The 16,027-nt window shown below is 40.7% G+C and overlaps 2 protein-coding genes across 5 annotated transcripts; one reads left to right on the top strand and one right to left on the bottom strand.

Annotated features, from left to right (window-relative positions):
- Positions 1–2,540: 2,540 nt before the first annotated feature.
- Positions 2,541–3,980, bottom strand: LOC147481010 (uncharacterized). Its single transcript, XM_086578808.1, has one exon. It carries the CDS (start codon positions 3,978–3,980, stop codon positions 2,541–2,543), a length of 1,440 nt encoding a protein of 479 aa, XP_086434934.1.
- Positions 3,981–5,882: 1,902 nt separating this feature from the next.
- Positions 5,883–14,947, top strand: LOC147481009 (PPR superfamily protein). Of its 4 annotated transcripts, XR_015205391.1 has the most exons (7): positions 5,883–6,644; positions 7,654–8,319; positions 8,859–9,007; positions 9,134–9,212; positions 10,512–11,647; positions 12,112–12,827; positions 14,105–14,947. XR_015205391.1 is itself a non-coding variant. In XM_086578384.1 (3 exons), the coding sequence occupies exons 1-3, from the start codon at positions 5,954–5,956 to the stop codon at positions 8,745–8,747; spliced, it is 1,638 nt and encodes a 545-aa protein (XP_086434510.1). In that variant the 5' UTR covers positions 5,883–5,953; the 3' UTR covers positions 8,748–8,826. The 4 variants fall into 4 exon arrangements, 3 of the variants coding, with proteins under 3 accessions (XP_086434510.1, XP_086434511.1, XP_086434509.1); XM_086578384.1 differs by lacking the exons at positions 8,859–9,007; positions 9,134–9,212; positions 10,512–11,647; positions 12,112–12,827; positions 14,105–14,947 and having other exon boundaries at positions 7,654–7,908; positions 8,056–8,826; XM_086578385.1 differs by lacking the exons at positions 8,859–9,007; positions 9,134–9,212; positions 10,512–11,647; positions 12,112–12,827; positions 14,105–14,947 and adding an exon at positions 8,506–8,826.
- Positions 14,948–16,027: the final 1,080 nt, after the last annotated feature.

Genomic DNA, 16,027 nt, shown 5'->3' with positions numbered 1-16,027 from the left:
TGATCACATTCTCTTCCTTGACCTGTTGCAACGCCACGCCCTCAACCCACTTGGTAAAGTAATCTGTTGCTACTAACATAAACCTCCTTTTACCGCTTGTCGTGGGCAGCGGTCCCACTATATCCATTGCCCACATGGCGAACGGCCAAGGGTTGAGCACATCGTAACGGCTCGCCGGGCATGAATCGCGGACCCTCGGCATTTTTTGCATCTTTTGGCATATTTTGTGGCATCCCTCTTCATGTGTGGCCAAAAGTATCCCCGAACAATCGGTGTGTGTTGTTGTTCGTCCTATGCACTTTAACATTGGTCATCCAAACTTCTCTTATATAGGTTCCCTCTAATACTTTAAACATTGGTCCTCGAAACTTCCATAGGTTCCCTCTAATATATAAGCATCTCTCGTGTCTTTTCCATTCTCTATTCCTCTATTCCCATAAGGAAAGTCTTGATGGGAGCTATCCAATCAGGATCAATCTCGGTGGTAAGACAAACATACTCTCCTTCCGCAGTACTCGGCTTGTCCAACACCCTTATTTCAATAGACCGCCCCTCCGAACCTGGTAATACCGCCGCAACATAAGCTAATGCATCGGCATGCCTATTTTCTCCGCGATTTAAATGGGTAAATTTGATCTTGTTGAACTTGCTCGATTTCCTTTGTAGGACCTCCAAGTATCTTGCCATCCTCGGGCAGCGAGCCACAAAACCCCCGTTCATTTGGCACACCACCAGATTAGAATCAGAGTAAACAGATAATTCCCTCACACCGAGATCTTGTGCCAAATCTAAACCCGCTATCACAGCTTCATACTCTGATTCATTATTTGAAGCCGCGAACCCCAGTTTCATTGACAACTCCAGCCTAGTGTTCTTCGGGGGTTACGGGACTACGCCTATACCGTTCCTCGTATCCGCGGGGCGAGCCATCCGCGAAAACTCTCCATCCATTCCGGGCATCCCATGGGTCCAATGGGTCGTGGTTAGTCTCTCCTTCGTGGTCCATTACCATCTCCTCACCCCACGTTGGGTCCTCGGCTGGGAACTCTGCCAATACCTCCGCCATTGCTTGTGCTTTTTCTGCGGTTCTCACTTGGTAATCAATTTCATAACAACTTCGGCATTACCCCCATTTAAGCATTCTTCCTGATTTTTCTGCCCTCAAGGCCTGCTTGAGAGGCAGATTGGTTACCACTACCACTGAGTGTGCCTCGAAATAAGGTTTCAACTTTAGGGCAGAAAATACCAAAGCCAAAGCGTATTTCTCAATTCGGCTGTACCGGGTCTCTGCTTCTAACATGGTCTTGCTTTGAAAGTACACTGGCTTTTCTACTTTGTCAACCACGCGCACCAAGACCGAACTCACCGCGTACTCCGAAACTCCCAAATACAAATATAGTTTTTCCCCCTGTTCCGGTCGCGACAATAAAGGCGCTTTCCCTAGATAACTCTTCAACTCTTGGAAGGCTTCTTCACATTCCGCGGTCCACTTGAAGTCCTGTGATTTCCTTAATAATCGATATAGCGGTCGACATTTATCCGATGACTTTGAAATGAATCGGTTAAGTGCTGCTACTCTCCCTGCTAAGCTTTGCACCTCCTTCACATTCTGAGGGGACGTCATTTCTATCAGCGATCTTATCTGTTCAGGATTTGCCTCTATACCGCGGTGTGTAAAGAACTTTCCAGAAGTTACCCCAAAAGTACACTTTTCGGGGTTAAGTTTCAGTTTATATGCCTGCAGTATATGAAAGGTTTCCTGAAGACCTTCCAAGTGTTCCTCCTCCAACATGCTCTTTTCCACCATATCATCAATATATATCTCCATCCCCTTCCTAATCTTTCCTTGAAACATTTTTTCTCCTAATCTTTGGAATGTCGCTCCTGCATTTTTCAAACCAAAGGGCATCCCGTATAACAAGATGCGTGCCACCCTCCACCACGAACGTGGTCTTTTCTGATCCGGGCGCATAGGCGACTGATTATACCCCATGGGCCAGCCCATGAAAGAGAACACTTTGAACCCTCGCAGTTCTGGCCACTAACTCGTCCACCCGCGGCATCGGATAACAATCCTTTGGGCACTCCTTGTTCACATCCGTGAAGTCAACACACATCCTGACCTTACCATTCTTTTTCGTGACTGCGACTACGTTAGACAACCATTCTGTGTATTCGACCTCCCTTATTATCCCCGCCCCCTTCAATCGTGCAACCTCCTCGCGAATAGCCTCAGCATATTTGGGACATAAACTTCTCATTTTTTGCCTAACCGGCTTGGCACTTTCATTCATGTGCAAATGGTGACATGCAAACTCTGGGTCTAAACCCGCGATATCCTTAATTGCCCACGCGAACACACTTGAATTTTCTGTCAAGAACTGCACTAGCTTCTTTTTCCATTCTTCGGGCAAATCAGTCCCTATGGATGTAAATTTCTCTTCAACTTCCGCTCCCAAGTTCACTATTTCAATCGCATCCAATGTCTTCGGGCCCAACGACGGCTCGCACCCTTTCGTCACCGCCGCTTCCTGTAATTGCTACGCGAATCTTTGTTCCTGTGAATTTCCTTTCCCATTTGTACCTCGGACGAAACTCTTTGCTGTGATCTGTTGGATGTTCTGCGCTGCCACTTGATCCCCCCTGATTTCATATGTTCCCCCATTTGTGGGGAAGCGGATCACTTGGTAATATGTCGATGGAATGGCTTTCATTTCGTGAATCCATTTTCTTCCTAAAATTGCGTTATACTGCGACGCAATGTCCACCACCATGAATCTAGTGAATACCGTCGACGGGCCTACAGTCATTGGCAGCGTAACTTCCCCTATGGGCTCTGTCATACTGCCGTTGAACCCATACAAATTGGTTTGAGGAACCTTCAACTGGCTGCTGTCGATGTTCATCTCCTCCATGGCTCCTTTAAACAACAAATCAACTGAACTGCCGCAGTCTATCAACACTCTCCGAACTAGATAATTCCCCATTGCTATGGTAATTACCAAGGCGTCCTCATGTGGCGTAATTATCGGCTTCAAATCTTGTGGTGTGAACATAATGATCCCGTCGGCCGTCGCGGCTCCGCTAACCAACCGCGGTACACTCACCACCTCATTCACCTGTCGGAGGCTTGCTGTCTTTCTTACTTTGTCCCTGTGTGCATTCCTCCCCAGAGTCTCTCCACTAAAGATGACATTGATCGTACCCAAAATTCTGGCCGAAGCTGGCACTCTATCGGCTTGACGCACCTCCGCGACAAACTCTCTGAGCATTCCTTTTTCAATCATCCTCTCTACTAACCATTTCAAGGCATAACATTCGTTCGTGGCATGGTTTCGGATTTGATGATACTCGCAAAATGGTTTCCCTTCTATCTCCCTTGGGATACTCCGCGGCCCCTCATAACTTTGGTGCTCCTTAATTAGAGTCAAGATTTCCTCTAATGGTCGGTTAAGAGGAGTCTGTTCCATTTCGCGGTATGGCCTTCTCTCTCGCACCTCTCTTCTGCCCCGATCAAGTGTTCTCTCTGGCCCTCGTTTCTCCCCTCTGTAAGATCCTCTTTCTCTGTCCTCTATTCTACCTTTACCCCTTCGATCATCTTTCTCAACCTCTTGCACTGCCTTTCCCGACCTCTTCTGTTCCTTTGCCGTTCTCTGCATTATATCTTCATACCGTATGTATTTCTCTACCTTCGGGTATAGGGCATGCATCGTAGTAATTTCAATCTTAGACATAGATTCATGAACTCTGGTTTCGGATCTCAAACCATGCTGGAAGGCTATGACCGCCGTATGTTCATCCAGACTTTCCACTCTCAGCCTCTCCTCCTTGAATCTGTATAAAAACTCCCTCAATGATTCCGCGGCCCTTTGCTTAATGTTGAACAGGGCCGCGATATCGACCACCCTTCTCTTCTGGTGAATGAAGTGATCCACAAAGGCACGTTCCAGCTCTTCGAACCCTTTTATGCTTCGCCCCATGAACCTATAATAATACCAAATCAGGCTCCCCTTAAGGCTGTCCGGGAACATCATACAACGAAGTCCATCATACTTATTCTCTTGCCATAACGGCATCTGTTGCCGAAAATGATGCAAATGATCAGTAGGGTCTCCTTTCCCATCATATCGTTCAAACTGGGGAAAAACCTCTTAGGTACCAGAATTCCATATTGAATCGCCGGTGGATTTTGTTGAGGCTCGCCACCTCCTTCGTCTTTGCGCTCTGGTTCACTCTTTACGCTCTGCGATTCACTTCCCCGATCTCTCGATCATAGCCCCGAACCACTCCTAAAGTAATGCCGACTGTTGGTTCGACGTCCGGTAGTGGGCACTCTATATTCTCCCCTTCCGCTTCACTGCCCCTGGGCTCCCCATGCTCCGTTCCACCCCGTGTAATTTCCCTCTCCTTTCTCAACTCATCATTCTCCTCTCTTAACCTAACTATCTCCTCCTGCGAAGTCCGAATGGCGCCGCCACATCTGATACTTCTTCTTCTTCTACCCCTTCCATCTCCGCACTCTCTACTTCCTCAATGGTTTCTCTGACTGGTCCTTTCTTAGGTCTTCCTACTCCTCTCTTTACTACCGTAGCCATTTTCTCTTCTTTCCCCACAGACGGCGCCAAAATGTATGAACAAATATCACCACCTCTAATCTCACAAGTCTCTAAGATTTTCTCCCCTCTCTTCCCCCCCTTTTATATCCCTCTTTCCCCCATGATCTCTCCCCTTTCCACGTATCGCAGCAGTTACCCTGCAGTTAAGGTTCCGCTCCCCATCTCTCTACGTCTCGCAGCAGTTCCAGAACGGTTGAGATACCGCGGATCTGATCTTGTGCAGCCGGTCTCTCCCAGCTATACCGCATCCGGTTCCATTGCTACCACTAATCTCCTATGTCATGTAGATGTCCTATACAGGGATTCTGTTTTTGCCTACTCGTATGGGAAAAGGGTTGTTGCCTGATACGGCATGAGTTGGCTGCGAGGTCACTGCGATTGGTCGGTGCGTATGCAAACCAATTTAGCATCCGAGATTTTCTAAAAAAAATTGTATTTATTTCCTCTTTTTGTGGTGTTCTAATTCAAACATGAATCCTCTCGGCACAAGTCTTTAAATCTAAGTACAACTTAACTTCAATCCTTATAAATATATAGTTTTCTTCTTCGATCTATTCGTGCTTCTATTTTTCACACATTGTTTCTCTTGTTCATCTTACAACAAAACATTAAGCATGGACAGGGTGGTCCAAGAAGAGGAGAATAATCTGCTTGATGATCATGACAACCAACTACGATATCAAGGTGCTTATGACCTACTGTACTTGAAGACTAAAGTTTTGGACATCGAAAACAAAGCATTACTACGTGAAAAGCAAGGTAAAGACCTACCAATTGAGAGGTTACGTGGAAAAGTTGGGCAATGTAGTTCGTGTTTCAAAAAAAGGTTGACAATAACCGACATGGCAGGCAATCAAGCTAGGCTTAATATAGGAGTTGATTTTGTGAGGTCTAATATCAACCCTTTGATGAGAAGAGAAGATAATATTAATCTAGGAATCAAAGTTGCTACTTATATCATACAGGGAAGAGATATAACATGATATACAAGCTATGGGCCCAAAAATCACACGTTCTTACTAGGCGATGGAAGAAATTCTGTTATGATCAGAGGTTTAGAGATACTCTTAATGCCGCTAATAATAATAAGGCCAAAATTGAAATTAGTTTGTGGACCTTTCGGCATGTTAAAACGAACAAGTTATGTTTTGGCATAACTTGGGAAGTAGTTATTGAAGATAATGAAATTTAGTTTGGTTCTCTTTTCACTAGGTTGGACTATGATTCATCTCAATAAAGATGTCTTTTTGTTGCTATTATTAATTTAGTTTCTTACATCACAAACCGGGCACAAAATATCGAAGACCAGATACAATAATTTGTCGGAATATATCAGTATGAATAACTTGAAGCCCAAGCTTCTTTCATTATGCAAACAAGGAAGATTACAAGAAGCCTTAAAACAAATCCTAAATTACATTCCTACCCTTACAGACACATCACTTTACTCACCTGTTCTACAGCTTTGCATTGACTCAAAAGCTGAAAGAGAAGGTAGACTGATTCATCAACATCTTCAAAGAAATGGGGTTTGTTTAGATTTGTATTTAAACACTAAATTTATCATTTTTTATGGTAAGATTGGACATGTTGATATTGCGCGCAATGTGTTTGATAAAATGAGTGACAAAAGTGTTGTGTCTTGGACTGCTATGATTTCTGGGTATTGTCAAAATGGGTATTTTAAGGATGGGTTGGGAGTTTATGCTGAGATGAATAGGTTGGGTGTTAAGGGGAATCAGTTTACTTATGGTAGTGTTTTGAAGGCGTGTACGAATTTGATGTGTTTGAAAAGAGGGATGCAGGTTCAAGGGTGTATAGTTAAGGGTAGATTTTTGGAGAATTTGTTTGTGCAGAGTGCATTGGTTGATTTTCATTCCAAGTGTGGAAGGATGGAGGATGCGAGAAATTTGTTTGAGATGATGTCGCGGAGAGACGTTGTTTGTTGGAACGCGTTAATTGGTGGGTATGCTGTCCGAGAGCTTCCGGCTGATTCCTTTGCTATGTTCAGTTTGATGCTGAATGAAGGTATAATAGTATCTATTAATTTCTAGATACTTCTGATGGAAAAGAAATCTGCAATTGTTTTTATAGGCGCATTCTTATGGTCATTGAGTTTTAAATGAATATGGTATGGACTGCTCGAATGTTAGAACACCAACTTGTGTGTCAGTGACTTCATTTTATTATCTGAGAGTGATGACCTAAACTATATAGAAAATTAGTCGGTAAAAAGGTTAATCTGAAATATCTGTAATGCAATCCCCTCCCCAGTGTTTTCCCTTCGTCCATGTTGGATGCTCCATCACTTGTTTTGGCAGTTAGACACAGACATGTGATATTGCGCTGAGCTGCTTGGGGATAGGCTCTCGTGTTACTATATGAGTGGAACCTGGACAGATTTTGGGCTCATCTATAGAATGAGCTGAGCCTGAACATTGTGAAGCTTGACTGGCTCGGTTAAAATGTCATCCTTATTGGTAAGCTAACCAAGCAACTTGTGCTGGACTTTTTTCTCAAGCAGTCAAGCTCGTTCGTGTTACTATATGACCAAGCCTGAACAAATTTTACTGCTAGTCAAAAGAAACGAGTGGAGTCTGAGGCTCTGAGCATAGTGAAGCTCAGCTTGTTTGGCTCGAAATTCAGTCTTAGATCTCTTACACCTTATAGCTTGTCTTTTTGTTATAATTGTGTCATGTGGATTGCTACTTGTCTTCACAAGGGTGAGATCTTCGTAGCTTGTTCACCAAGAAAGCTCAATTATACACTAGCATAAACCGAACAACCGAATAACCTGCTCTGACAGAATTTTTGGAAACTAAGTAACTGTTGTTATTTTTATCGTTTTCTTTATCAATAAGACATGTCTTATCTCGGGCTTTTCCAATAGCTTTATTCCACATCTGACGTTTATAGTTCTTGTAAGTGAGTTCACCTTGTTATTTTTCCCCTCTGTTTTCTGTTGCCTCCTTTATGTATATGTTTCTTTGTTGGTTCATTTAACTTTATATTCTATGGTCTTACCAAAACTTTGCAGGTTTACTACCTGATCAATTCAGTTTTGGAAGTGTTTTGAGAGCATCTGGCTGTGGTGATTCACTCACGAGTGTTCTTCAGATTCATGGATTGGTTGTTCAGTGGGGTTTTGAGGCCCATGGCATTGTATATGGATCACTTATTGATTCTTATGCTAAATGTGGCAATGTGAGGAGTGCAAGGCTTTTATATGATTTGATGGAAGAGAAGGATCTGATCTCCTGCACAGCATTGATCACAGGATATGCACGTGAAGGTAACTACTGTACGGATGCATTAGAAATATTTAGTGAACTATATCAGAAGAACGTGCATATGGATGCCATTGTCTTTTGCTCCATGCTTAACATATGTGCCAATGTTGCATCTCTGAGCTTGGGAACTCAAATTCATGCCCTTGCAGTAACGAGTCAAACCAACTATGATGTAGCAATGGGTAATGCTCTTATTGATATGTATGCTAAATCTGGAGACATTGAAGATGCTTGTCGTGCATTTGATGAGATGCAAGAGAAGAATGTGGTCTCATGGACTTCATTGATCACTGGATATGCGAAGAATGGATATGGAGAAAAGGCAGTAGCATTATTTGAGAAGATGGAAGGTGATGGGTTGAAGCCAAATGATGTTACATTCTTGTCTGTGCTTTTTGCTTGCAGCCATACAGGTATGACTAAAAAAGGTTGGGAGTACTTTAGCTCTATGACTAATGAATACAATATTAAACCTAGGGCAGAGCATTATGCTTGCATGATTGACCTTCTTGCACGGGGAGGCCAGTTGGAACAAGCCTATGAGCTGCTATGCAGTATGAACTTTACGCCTAATTCCTCGATATTGGGAGCTATTTTAGGGGCTTCGAGAGTATATGGAAGTTTATCTATTGCAAAAGAAGCAGCTAGGCGTCTTTTTGACTTGGAGCCTGATAATTCTGCCCACTATATTGTTTTAGCAAGTATATATTCGGAGGCTGGTTTATGGGAGGAAGCGTGGAATATAAGGGAACTTATGGAACGTAGAAACATGAAAAAGGACCCAGGATGTAGCCTTGTTCAGTATAACAACAAAAGGTTGCCTTTTCTGGGGATAAACTGAAGTCGTGCTTATGTGTTCTTTTGACCAATGTTGTCCAGTAGCAGGCCTAGATTCTGAAATATAAATCTTGTTAGAAATTTTCACATGAGCTTTACATAATGAATTACTCAGATGGAAAATATAAGTGGAGGGAGAAGAGAACTTCCAGAAATGCCAAAAGCCAAATATTACCATGAATCAGCTTCTAAGTGGTTCTTCGATGTATCTTGCACAGAACAGGACAATTCAGTTATATGTTCAGATTTTCCTGATAATAGAAGGTCAGTTTTGGGTTTTGTTCTCGTTACTAAACAAGTGAGATTTTATTTCTCCTTATGTATATTAAATTGTGTCATCAGTCCTTAAAATTCTTAGGATTGATTTGGCTCGACCTTGTTTTCCTCCAGAATTCAAAATCTATGGGTTCAAGCTCGAAATTTACATTCATGAAGTCACAGTAAGCATTTACATGCCAGCTTGGACCAGGTGAAGTTTGCAGAAACCATACGCACTTACCATGTGGAACCTTCAATGATTTTCTGAACTTGAATATTCTGCTATCACTTACTTATTGGTTTCTTTTGGGTGTCTTCGCATCGGTTTGGTATGGGTGTTTTGCAAAATTTTCCAATAACTTTTGGAATGCAATACACACGCCAATATTGATCCAATTTTTTACAGAGTTACAATTTTTCTCCCAAATTCGGAAACTGGAATCAGATACTTTCAGAAAAGTTGGAAAAAATGAATAACTTAAATTATGTTTTTGTTAGATTTTTAAAATTTTGTTACTTAAAACAGTTAAAAGCTAACGCAAATGGCTTTTAAGGGTGTAGCTTGTGTGTGTGTGTGTGCATGTATATCCAGCAAAAAAAAAGTGTGTGCATATCTAAAAAAATATAATTGATAAAAATACCTAGTGAAGAAAATGATTGTGATGATTGTATGTAATTTGTAAAAGCGCCTACAATTTCTTGGAAAAATCGAAAATCTTTTTGGAATTTTCGGTTTGGGTTGACTTTGGCAAGTTCGGATTGGAAAATCGGAAATCTAAAAGTATATCCGATTTCGATTTAAATTTTGAATAATCAGAATTTCGGAAATCAGAACTTGATAAATTCCAAAATCAGAAAATTATCTGATGAGATTTTGGAAAAATCGGAAGTTTGGAAAAATGTGGCACCAGAACTCTGCTCCATTGACTTTGTTAGTGAATATTCTATAAATGAATCTGTTGCATGTTGTTATTGGTTCATGTGGAGATTTAGGACTAGTTTTTGTTTTTTTGTTTAATTCCCTAGGGAAGGTGTGAATCCAACCCAAGATCTTGAGACCATCCACCCAAGTCTTGTCCTGTAGTTATCTGTTGTTACATCGACACACCATACTTAAAGAATAATCCTTGTCAGATACATATAGGACATGACATGGACACATATTGTATGTGATATATCTCAATCTTTTGATATTTCACCGTGTCCGACACTTTGTATCCGTGTCAATGTAACTTAGGGAGTTATTGATTTTTATTTATTTTTATATTTTGTGGGGTTGTGTAGTAACTGAGTCGGAATGCTTTTAAGGTCTTTGTCTTCTTTTGTGAGTGTTGTTAGTTTGTTACTGAGTATTCTTGCAAATTGTTCCTATTTTTCCATGAGCATGGATGGTTGAACTTTTCTTGTTGCTCTGCCATTTATGATGTATCAGTCTTTAAAACACCCTGGCGAAGTCGCTTCTCCTACCCCTCTGCTCTTATGTATTGTCATTCTCTTGGTACTCTTGCAGAGAAACGGATGTTAGGATACTTAGGTGTCATTTGGGGGCATATTGAAGGAAGGGTTGAGGAGAACCACCAGAGTTTACCATTATATGGGTGGTAAACATGTTGATTCAGAGAGGTGGGGAAATGAAATTTGTTACATAGATCCTTGTAATCAGGTCAGTAAGGTTTTGTCATTGCCTACCAACAAAAATTGGAATTTGTGTTGGATGTGAGAAAACAAAGTAGGACTGATACAGATTTTATGACTATGTGACTATGTGCCAAGGTAAAGCAGTGCTGTCCCAAATGGTAAGGGCTTGACTCACATATATGTAGACAATAACATTGTAAAAGACTATTTTTAATGATTGGGAGTTGTAATGATTGGGAGTTGCAGCAATATGCAAACTTGACTGCAATGTTGGATGCAATGGTAATAACTGAACAGGATGATAGGTGCTGGTGGAGGTCGACTAAGAGCGGAATATTCTCGGTGAGCTCTTTTTACGATGTTATAATCGCTGAAGGCAGAAATCAGGATTACCAACCTACTCCCTTGTTTTCCCATAAATTGGTATGGCAGATTCCTATTTGAAGGTGAGAGTTTTCTTTTGGGAAGTTATCTTGGGAAGCATTCTCACTACTGATGTACTCACACATAGGGGTACAAATGTGCGTCGACTTTGCTCTATGTGCAATATGTTTGATGAGAGCATCTGTCATCTTTTCTTGCATTGCTCTTTCGCTCTTGAGGCATGGGCACAACTGCTACAGCCAATGGTCATAGCCTTTCCACTACTAGCACAAGTTGATTCAGTACAAGAATTCTTAACCTTATGGCCAAAGAGAAGATCAGGGAGCTTCGGGAACAAGATATGGCGTCTCTTACCGTATGCAACCATGTGGGTGTTGTGGAAGACGAGAAATAACCGTATTTTCAGGGGTAAAGCATCATCAGTTCGTAGTACTGTGTTAGAGATCAAAGGGTTGTTATGGCATTGGTTGTCTACTACTCAACAAAGAAGGAACTACAGGTTTAAGGATCTGATCTTAGAATGGAGTCTTGTGATATCTGGAGATTGACGAAGTGTTATCGGTGATCACTTTGCATGAGGATAGTTGGTGTTCTTTCTTTTTCATTTTGTATCTCTGTAACCAGGTGAAGTTCTCACTCACTTTTTCTTCTATGTAATGTACTGTATCTTGTGCTTTGCACTTTTCTCTCAATAAAGTCTACTTATCAAAAAAAAAAAAAAAAACTATTTTTAATGGATACAAACTCAAGGCACCTGCCATCAAGACCTGTTTCTCTAAAATATGATCAACATCCTAGGATTCCCAGGACAACAGCCAGGACTCGCATGTTTAAGATAACAGCTAGGAACTCTGTTTCTTATAAAAGGGTAAGAAATAGTGGAGAACATGTGTCCTCTGATTGGTCAATGGGAGGGACCACCTTGAAGAGACTAAGAGAGTGTGCACATGAACACGGTTAGGAGTAGTTTTTGTATCAGAGCAACCATCAGAAGAAGGCAATACACTTTTGCTTACTGTCCTATAGTCCTATATGCAGTGCTCATTCAACAATGTGCATATGATTGAGTGTCTTGGTGTTGGTTGCAGCTACTGGGAGAAATGATAAACCAGTTGGTACAGAGTAACCAGCTAATGGAGAGCAAGTTCCACAGGAAGAATCTGATGGTCAACCAGCTAATTGAGAGCAAGTTCGTTAGGAAGAATCAGCAGCTGATACTGTGGTGCCACAAAGGATAGCAACAGAACATAGATCAGATAGATGAAGAACTACCTCAGATAACCATTCCCCTCCCCCACACACACACACACACACACACATTGATTGAGTGTCTTGGTGTTGGTTGCAGCTACTGGGAGAAGTGATAAACCAGTTGGTAGAGTAACTAGCTAATGGAGAGCAAGTTCCCCGGGAAGAATCTGATGGTCAACCAGCTAATTGAGAGCAAGTTTGTTAGGAAGAATCAGCAGCTGATACTGTGGTGCCACAAATGATAGCAAGAGAACATAGATCAGATAGATGAAGAAGAGAACTACCTCAGTTAGCCATTCTCTCCCCTCCCCCCCTCCCCCAATCTTCGAGAAGAACCAACTCAGCCAACTAGAAGGAAACCTTTTAACAGCTGGGAAGGGAAGCACCTGGAAATGCTGAAGATAGTGAGTTCATCAAGATTCAAGAAAGCATTTAGTATGATAGACAATGATGATCAAAGAGATGCAAATGATGGTGTAGCGAAGCGAAAAGAAGATTATGCATTTGGAAATACATCCTTTGTAAAATCAACTATCTTTAGTACAAATCTAAGGTACATTTTTTGCCCTTTTTTCTACTCTCCTGAGATTATCTCTATTAAACGTCTCAATGTTATTTTTTTTTTTGTAGAACTTATATCTTTGTATGTAGTTAGCATTTTGAACTATAGCTCTAGTTTTGGTTTGTTGATTGAATCAATTAGAGAATCCATTGATTGAATGAGGTCTTTGGTTTAGAGTTAGTGTTTGGTGGCTTTGTTATCTTTCTGTTGATGATCTGTGAGATATTTCTTGAATTTGGTATCATTTGTATCTGTTAGTACGAATTAAGGTATCAAAATTTTCATACATTCTCGTCTTGATGTAGTGATCTATCTGTTAATTGATTGAATTTGTGAGATTGCTTAGATCTATTTATATAATTAGGTTTTTGTGTAGTGGTTTGGGTTAGGGTTTGTCAGTTGCATAACTTGGAGAATTGGTTGATTTTAATGATATATGTGCTGTAGAATTTGAATTTAAGTGTGTTTTTTTTGTTTTTTTTTTTGCCTTTGATCTGTGAAGGTTTTGTTGAATTTGGTATCATTTCTACATATCATATATGTGCTTGAATACTGATGTTGTTCGGATTAGGGTTGAGAGAAGTAGTAACTGATTTGCTATCTTTGAGAGTTGATATGATGTTGCAGTGTTGCATCTAATATGATTTCTGTTTGATTGCTTCTTCATAAGTTATGAGAAGGGTATATAAAACTATTTATAGTTTGTAGGTTTTATCGGATCTTATTTGCTTGTGAAATTGGCTTGATTAAATATAAGGATTTAAATGAAGCATAGACAATTTGGGTTGACTCAGAGCAATTGGTCGTTACTCTGTTCTTATAAGGATTTGTTCTATTATTTAGTGTTATTTACACTTTCTGAGAAGGAATAGAAGTGAATGTTGCCAGAGTAGAACAATTGACACCTCGAAGAATTAAATAAGTATGTCGTCATACTTGTCCCACTTTATCTATATGATTACTTATCCGTGAACTGACTTAATCGTTCTGCATTTGGTGAATAGAAGTGTATGTATCAGTTGATCTTTACCATATCAATCACTATTTGATTACCAAAGAAAAATGTATTTAGTTCTCATTTGAAGGTTCTGACTTCTATTGTGCAGTCATTTAGAGACACCACAAAATAACGATTTATAATCAATGATTCCGTTGTTTCATTACATTCATCCCTTAGCTACACTCTTTAGTCCACTTTGATATTGTATTTACAGTAGTTACTTGCATTAGTCATGACTCGTGAAAGATCTCTGTTCCTATTTGTGCAGTTGAGTTGATGCAAGTGGTGCACACATGGTCAAAGGCCTGCCTTCCCTTTTGGGAACCCTTTCTGGATGATTTTTCCAAGGAGTCTTTACCTGTCTCTGCAGCTGCTGGAACTGTTAAATGCATTTGCGAAACCATGGATGCTGAACTGAATAACCTTTGGCCGAAAGACAAGAATGATGTCCTAAGCTTATCTTAGATGACTTCAGAGATGAAGTCTCTTTGAAAAGTACAGACAGACATCCAAAACTGAAGCACACCTACTAGCGGCTGAGTTTGCAGTGGATATAGCTAGGCGGAAGCATCTTGTGGAAGTCACTTTTGAAGGCGTCACCAGAATCTTGATGGAGCCAGAGACGATTTCAAACTGGACCTGGAATGCTATTCTGGATAGTACTCATGCATCTTTAAGTTCTTTTTCTTTTTTTCTGTTTTAGAACAACTTCTGTAATTGGAAACTCTTGGCCAATGAATCTAGCTTACTGGGCTAAATCATATGGACCAAAAAACTGTTATGTGTATTGTCGTGAAGCTATTTTGCATGTTTTAATTTAATATAATGAATGAAGTTATTATAAAAAAAAAAAATCGTTTGTCATCTAATCTTCACATGTTCTCTTTGATGTCATACAAAAATGATCGTAACTTGGCAAACACTGTCGCATTTAACGCATGCATCAAGCACAAAATATCTATTGCTGATCCTGCTTTAAAACGTTAACTGCACCAGAGAACGTTCAATTCTCTTTTGTTGATCAATCTTCCAAGATTCTTATATAGGTACTTCCATGTGGAAGTTATGGAATTCATCCTATCCTGGCAAATGTTGCTCGCCCTAAAACTGAAGACTTTTCAATAGGTAAACGGATGTAATCATATAATGTTGATCCTCGTTTGCTTATCAAAGGAGGCAAAGGCGCATATTGATATCGGTAGTCGTCAAAGACAAATCTTGAAGATTATGATGAGGATTAAACTGATTAGATTCAGGCATGAGGCGCGGAGTACCCTTTAGTTGATGCCGCATCCAATATTAATCTTGTTCTGTTGTTCGGCTTTCTTCTTGAGAGTCGTCTAGTTGCAGCTGCTGGCTTGCCATTGGCGCTGTTGATGGCGTCGCATTACATGTTCTAATACATTTCGTGTTGGACGCCTCATTGTATGACAGGTTATCATCAATCGCCACTTGGCTTTTCGAAGAAGATGCACAAATACTCGAGTTAACATTCTACATAGAGCGCACGCTTCAAGTCCAGGTTGGAACTATATTGTTATTGCTCAACAAGGGTCTGAAACTGATGATTCACTTTGAAGACTTGTCCAAAACCAACCCCCAGCCTGAAGAGATGATCTATATAACAAATTAGGGAAGGGTTGGGCACGATCCGACGGTCCAAACACTTTCTCAGAGTTTCACCCTGTTTATGACATGGCGGAATCTACGGGTAATTGGTCGTATGTCTCTTTAGTTAACGCAGACCGGCATACTGTATCGCGATTTCCTCCAAATAAACCAACGCCTCCCCCTTCTTATTTTCTCCTCACTCTCATCCCTACCGCCCTCATTTCTATTCCTCCAAATTTCACTCTCATCCCTACCAACACTCCATATTTCTCTGCCTCTTCATTTAACCCATTTAAATTGGTTTTGGAAAAGTAATTATTCCTCATCCATCTACCTCTGTTTTGGAAAGGTTACTGCACTGTTTGGTTTGATTTGGTGGTTCAAGGATATTCAGCAGAAAAAATTCGGCAAAGACTACAAAGGTCGACACTACTATATTCGGACACTACTATATAATATGTTGTTAAGCTAGACATTTGCAAGTTGATTGCAAAGACTATATATTATAATTCGGCAGCACTATCATAATGTAAAGTGTTAGTTCCTTTGGATTTTTTGGTATTTTTTTTAACTTGGAGTA

Source organism: Coptis chinensis, chromosome 8, assembly GCF_015680905.1.
Source record: "Coptis chinensis isolate HL-2020 chromosome 8, ASM1568090v1, whole genome shotgun sequence".
NCBI lineage: Eukaryota > Viridiplantae > Streptophyta > Magnoliopsida > Ranunculales > Ranunculaceae > Coptis > Coptis chinensis.
Note: the sequence above shows the minus strand (reverse complement) of the source record. Positions and strands in the feature narration are given on the sequence as shown.

Bases quoted from the DNA above. Each gene is read 5' to 3' on its own strand.
- LOC147481010 (XM_086578808.1), bottom strand. From the start codon at position 3,980: ATGGGGCGAAGCATAAAAGGGTTCGAAGAGCTGGAACGTGCCTTTGTG.
- LOC147481009 (XM_086578383.1), top strand. From the start codon at position 5,954: ATGAATAACTTGAAGCCCAAGCTTCTTTCATTATGCAAACAAGGAAGA. The intron at 6,645-7,653 runs GTATAATAGTAT...AAAACTTTGCAG, and splicing joins CAGTTTGATGCTGAATGAAG to GTTTACTACCTGATCAATTC.